Genomic DNA, 5,000 nt, shown 5'->3' on the forward strand with positions numbered 1-5,000 from the left:
CTGCTGTCCAGCTGCGCACTCATCATTAATGTCTTTATACCAAAAGGTAAGCAGACGGCATTACAAATTATACATACATAATATTAATGGAGGAGGCGTGGCCTCTGGACCTGTCAGTCCTAATGAAGTAGGTGTGGCCTCTGTATCTGTCTGTCTCTCTGTAGATCAGTGGATCGTGCGCTCGGTGATCGGAGTTCTGGGTAAAGGTTTCACCTCCATTGCCTTCTCAACACTTGTCTTGTACAGCTCTGAACTTTACCCCACTGTCATCAGGTAACACACACACACACACACACACACACACACACACACACACACACACAAAGATTTACATTTCTTTTCATCTCTATGATAATCAATAAAAACTATATTTGTGTGTGTGTGTGGGTGTGTGTATGGGTGTGTGTAACAGACAGAATGGAATGGGCTTTATCTCCTTCATGGGGCGACTGGGCGTGGCTTTAGCTCCATTGATCCTCCTATTGGATGATGTGTGGACTCATCTGTCGCAGGTGATTCTGTGTGTCATTGCACTGATTGCAGGTGTGGTGGCAAGTCAGTTACCTGAGACGAAGGGCAGGTGTCTCCCTGAGACTATAGAGGACATCGAGGGGACAAGGTCAACATCTAACTTTATATTTAATTATTTACATTTACATTTATTCATTTAGCAGATGCTTTTATCCAAAGCGACTTACAAATGAGAAAAAATACAAGCAAAGCGATATCAAGCAGAGAACAATACAAGTAGTGCAACCATACGACGTCCGTTAACTGAGTTCGAGAAGAAGCAAAGTGCAGAGTCGAGGTGTAAGTGCAATTTTTTTTTTATGAGTTGGTTAGGTGTTGACAGAAGAGGTGGGTCTTTAGTTGTTTTTTGAAGATGGAGAGAGATTCTGCGGTCCGGATTGAGGTTGGAAGTTCATTCCACCACTGAGGGACAGTTAGTGTGAAGGTTCTGGAAAGGGATCTTGAGCCACGCTGAGTTGGAACTGCTAAACGTCGGTAGCTAATCGATCGGAGATTGCGAGAGGGAACGTAGGCCTTCAGGAGAGAGTGGAGGTAGGGGGCGCTGTTCCAGACAAGGTTTTGTAGGTGAGCATCAAGGCCTTGAATTTGATGCGGGCGGCTACAGGAAGCCAGTGGAGGGAGATGAAGAGGGGTGTAATTATAACACAACATGTTTATTTCATGATTTCACAGACAACTCTACTGAGTAATAATATAACTGTGTATAATATATCTGTCACGTGGCAGAAGCGGATGCCAGTGCAGGTAGACAGCAGCTTTAGACGGCTGAGGAAAGTTTCTCTTATCACATGAACTCACGTTTCTCTGACACAGAGCTGGTTAGTGAACAGCTTGGCTAGTACCTGCTTGACGCGGACAACGTACATTTCCTTGTCTGGGGAGTAGATTAGGATTTTGTTGATGTAGGTGATGACAAACATCCTCAGCATGTCATGTGGCATGTTGTTGATCAGACACTGAAGATAGCCCATGTGGCATTACGCAGTATTTGAAGAGACCAGAGGTGGTGCTAAAGGCCATTATCCCCCTCCTGGATCCACACCAGATTATATGCGCTCCTCAGATCCACTTTCATGAATATTTTGTCCTCCTGAATCTGTTAAAGTGCAGAGGGGACTAAGGGCCTCAAACCGCCCTGAATCTTCTCCACAAAGACGTAGGTGGTAGAAGGTGATGATGTTGAGGGATGGATATATCCCTGCTGCAGAACCTCCTCAATGTATTCATTTACGGCTTGGGTTTCTTTAGCTGACGAGGGGTAGATGTGATTACGAGTTGGTGTGGATCCAGCCAGGAGCTTGATGATGTAATCATATGGCTGGTGAGGTGGTAATCCACTGGCCTTGGCCTTGAAAGCCTCCTTGAACTTGTGGTACTCCGGGGGAGTCTCAGGACTTTCTATGGTGTTGCAAGTGATGTAGACTGAGGGAACTTGTAGACTGAGGCGCTGACCAGCATGTGATCTCCATAAAATCTGTGGATTGTGGGTTTGCATCTAGGGGAACCCGAGGGTAGGTTGATGAAACCACCCCCAATGGGACCACTATCCAGTGCTTGTACATGGAGCAGATGTTGCAGTGGTTGGAGGGGTAGCTGGAGCTTCGCAGCAAGAGAGCAGTCGATGAGGTTTCCAATGGTGTCTAAATCAATCGGTGCTGAAACATGACACACATTCTCCAAGTGCATGATCTGAATGGGGAGAACAAAATTCTGCTGCAAGAAGACTCTGGAATGACTCACAATGCAGGAGTGAGAGGTGAAGGTCACTCCCTCGTGAACCCGCTGTGGGGCTTGGGTGCTACTCGGTGCTGAGATCTACCACAGTTGTACCGTTGGTGTTCCACAGAGGTTAGCTGGGCGTGGCTGAGTTGCATGGATTCTGTGGGGTGGATTTTGAGAACTGGGATGGATGTGGCTTTAATTCCTCAGCATGACCTCGAGACAGATGGACATTTTGATAATGGAATCGAGTGTAGCTTGGTCATCCTGGCAGGCTAGCTCGGTTAGGATATCAGTGTTCAGCCCCTGACTTTATGCTGTCTTGAGTGCCGGTTCATTCCAGAAGCTTCCCACGGCCAGTATGTGGAAGTTTAAGATGAATTCTGTAGTGCTTTGGTTCCCTTGTTTCAGGCTGAGAAGTTTCTCGCCAATCTCATTGCCTTCTGTAGAGTGGCCAAAGACCCTCTGGATGAGCTGGAGGAAGTGGTGGTAAGAAGCCATGTGCTCACCCTCTTGAGACCACACCATGGTCACCCAGGTGAGCACTTTGTTGGTCAGCAGGTTGATGAACTGGGTGATCCTGGTGAGCTCAGACATTCATCTTGACCCGCGAAGTCGAGAGAACTCTGGAGCCCCTTATATCACTTTATATCACTTTATATCACTTTATATCACTTTATGTCCAGGATTATTATACATTGCTCAACTATTTTTAATGGAGCTCCAGTTTAACAACTAGCTGTCTTTATTACTCTCTACTGTGTATATTTTATTTTTACATTTTCTTTATATTATATATATTATTTATTTATTTTCAGGACAGGTCACGTTGCAGTTCCAGACCAGGAGAAAGAAGGTCGAGAACAAGAGAATGGAGGTTAAGAAGTTATATTTCTGTGTATTAGGAAGTTCTCATTTAATCACTATGTTCATCATCACTTAGAAATAAATCCACAGTGAAGTGTTTATTTACTAAATAATGTTGGCAAGAATAAAAAATATATATATTAATTGAATCCACTGGGAATTTTAATTATTTATAACTGTGATTGTGTGTATCTCAGTCACACTCATTTATAAACCTCAATAAGATAAAACTGTATATATGTTTATGTTTAAATAAAGAATATAAAATCACACACACACACACACACACACACACACACACACACACACGCATGCAGTCTCTATATCAGAGACATGTCTGAGAATCAGAGCATCAAAACATCAGAAAAAATATCAGAAGAAAATACACATCAAGGTTAAAACCAGTAGAAACCAGAACCCACGGCCTGGAGAACACAGAACACAGAACCCACTGTCTGGAGAACACAGAACCCAGAACCCACGGCCTGGAGAACACAGAACACAGAACCCACTGTCTGGAGAACAGAGAACACAGAACCCACTGTCTGGAGAACAGAGAACACAGAACCCACTGTCTGGAGAACAGAGAACACAGAACCCACTGTCTGGAGAACAGAGAACAGAGAACCCAGAACCCACTGTCTGGAGAACACAGAACCCAGAACAGGAGACAGCTGAACAGTTCTACACTTTTAGAGAAAAAAAGGTTCCTCAGTGTCAGTGGTTCTTTGAAGGTTTCACTGGATAATTAAGAGCTCTTATGTTAAATAAAGAAACCAGTTTGCTGTACGGAGAACATTCCCTCAGGAGAACAGTAAAAGAACATGTTTTTAATGTTGAGACAAAAACGTTTGGTTTCCCCCAATATTTATTTCAGGAAATGATCTGTTTTGTTTATGTACCGTCTTTAAGGACTTTACAATAAAAGAATGCAATTAATATAATAATATAGAGTATCAGATAAATACAGTGAAGAGTGTGTGATGGAGAGATGTTGAAATAATCGTTACTGTGAGGTTTTACTCAGTTTAATAAAGTGCACTTTTCCTAACTATAGTTTAACACCTACGTTATAAAACATCATCTTATTAATATATTATTGTGTTCATCTATAAATATATTCATTGTTAAGCCAGTCTTCCGATAAATTAAATTATTACATGTTCATGTTCTAGAAAAAAAAGGACAAAACTGTGAATGTTTATAACTTTATCTATTTATTTATTTATTAACGTGCACGTTACAGGAATGTGTAAAAACTCAGCTCTGATCAGATTTACTTCAAAACTGAACTGCAGCTAACTTTCATCATTTATCTTTTATATAAATGTAAATATACAGGACATGATTACAACACGTGAACATTAATAAAGTGTGTGACATCACGTGTGTGTGCGTGCGTGCATGCGTGTGTGTGTGTGTGTGTGTGTGTTTATAAAATTCAGTTTATAAAATATTAAATAGTGTCACATTTTCCAGCTGATTATTATTCATGTAAATTTATTACAGATAAAAACATGGAGGTGAAAATAATCCTGTTCCTGACCGCGGTTCCTTTTAATTTCAGCTCGTTGTGAATTAACTGAGAATCTCGTTCTCGTCCTGCTCGTAAACGTAACAGCCCACCTCACCGATGTTCACACCTTTCGGGCCGAACAGGTAACCGTAGCAGGGCACGTGACAGTACGGCCGACCTTCATGCTGAAAATAAAACAGATGAATAATAATAATAAGCAGATTTATATACATAGCGCCTTTCCACAAGCTCAAGAACACTTCACGTATTTATTTGATCTACACTACCTCACTGATAACTGCTTCATAATTTAATACTGAATATTTAATACACAAATGCATTTACATTATAATTTTAAAAGTATAAT

The 5,000-nt window shown here is 41.7% G+C and overlaps 2 protein-coding genes across 5 annotated transcripts in view; one reads left to right on the top strand and one right to left on the bottom strand.

Annotated features, from left to right (window-relative positions):
• The window catches only part of slc22a7b.3 (solute carrier family 22 member 7b, tandem duplicate 3), a 13,699-nt gene extending 10,433 nt beyond the window's left edge, over positions 1-3,266 (top strand). Inside the window, exons 7-10 of one of the 4 annotated variants that reach the window (XM_017477064.2) lie at positions 1-46; positions 132-273; positions 413-619; positions 3,074-3,266. The exon at positions 1-46 is cut by the window's left edge and continues 169 nt beyond it. In XM_017477064.2, coding sequence (XP_017332553.1) covers positions 1-46; positions 132-273; positions 413-619; positions 3,074-3,155 — 477 coding nt within the window. In that variant the 3' untranslated portion in view covers positions 3,156-3,266. Of the gene's footprint in view, positions 47-131; positions 274-412; positions 620-3,068 lie in introns of all 4 variants that reach the window. The other 3 variants (XM_017477067.2, XM_017477065.2, XM_017477066.2) reach the window with 3 other exon arrangements.
• Positions 3,267-4,016: 750 nt separating this feature from the next.
• Positions 4,017-5,000, bottom strand: part of crip3 (cysteine-rich protein 3) — a 20,102-nt gene continuing 19,118 nt past the window's right edge. Inside the window, exon 7 of the mRNA XM_017477068.3 lies at positions 4,017-4,818. Within this exon, the coding sequence (XP_017332557.1) occupies positions 4,696-4,818 (123 nt within the window). The 3' untranslated portion in view covers positions 4,017-4,695. The remainder of the gene's footprint in view (positions 4,819-5,000) is intronic.

The sequence above is a fragment of the Ictalurus punctatus genome, chromosome 9 (assembly GCF_001660625.3).
Source record: "Ictalurus punctatus breed USDA103 chromosome 9, Coco_2.0, whole genome shotgun sequence".
NCBI lineage: Eukaryota > Metazoa > Chordata > Actinopteri > Siluriformes > Ictaluridae > Ictalurus > Ictalurus punctatus.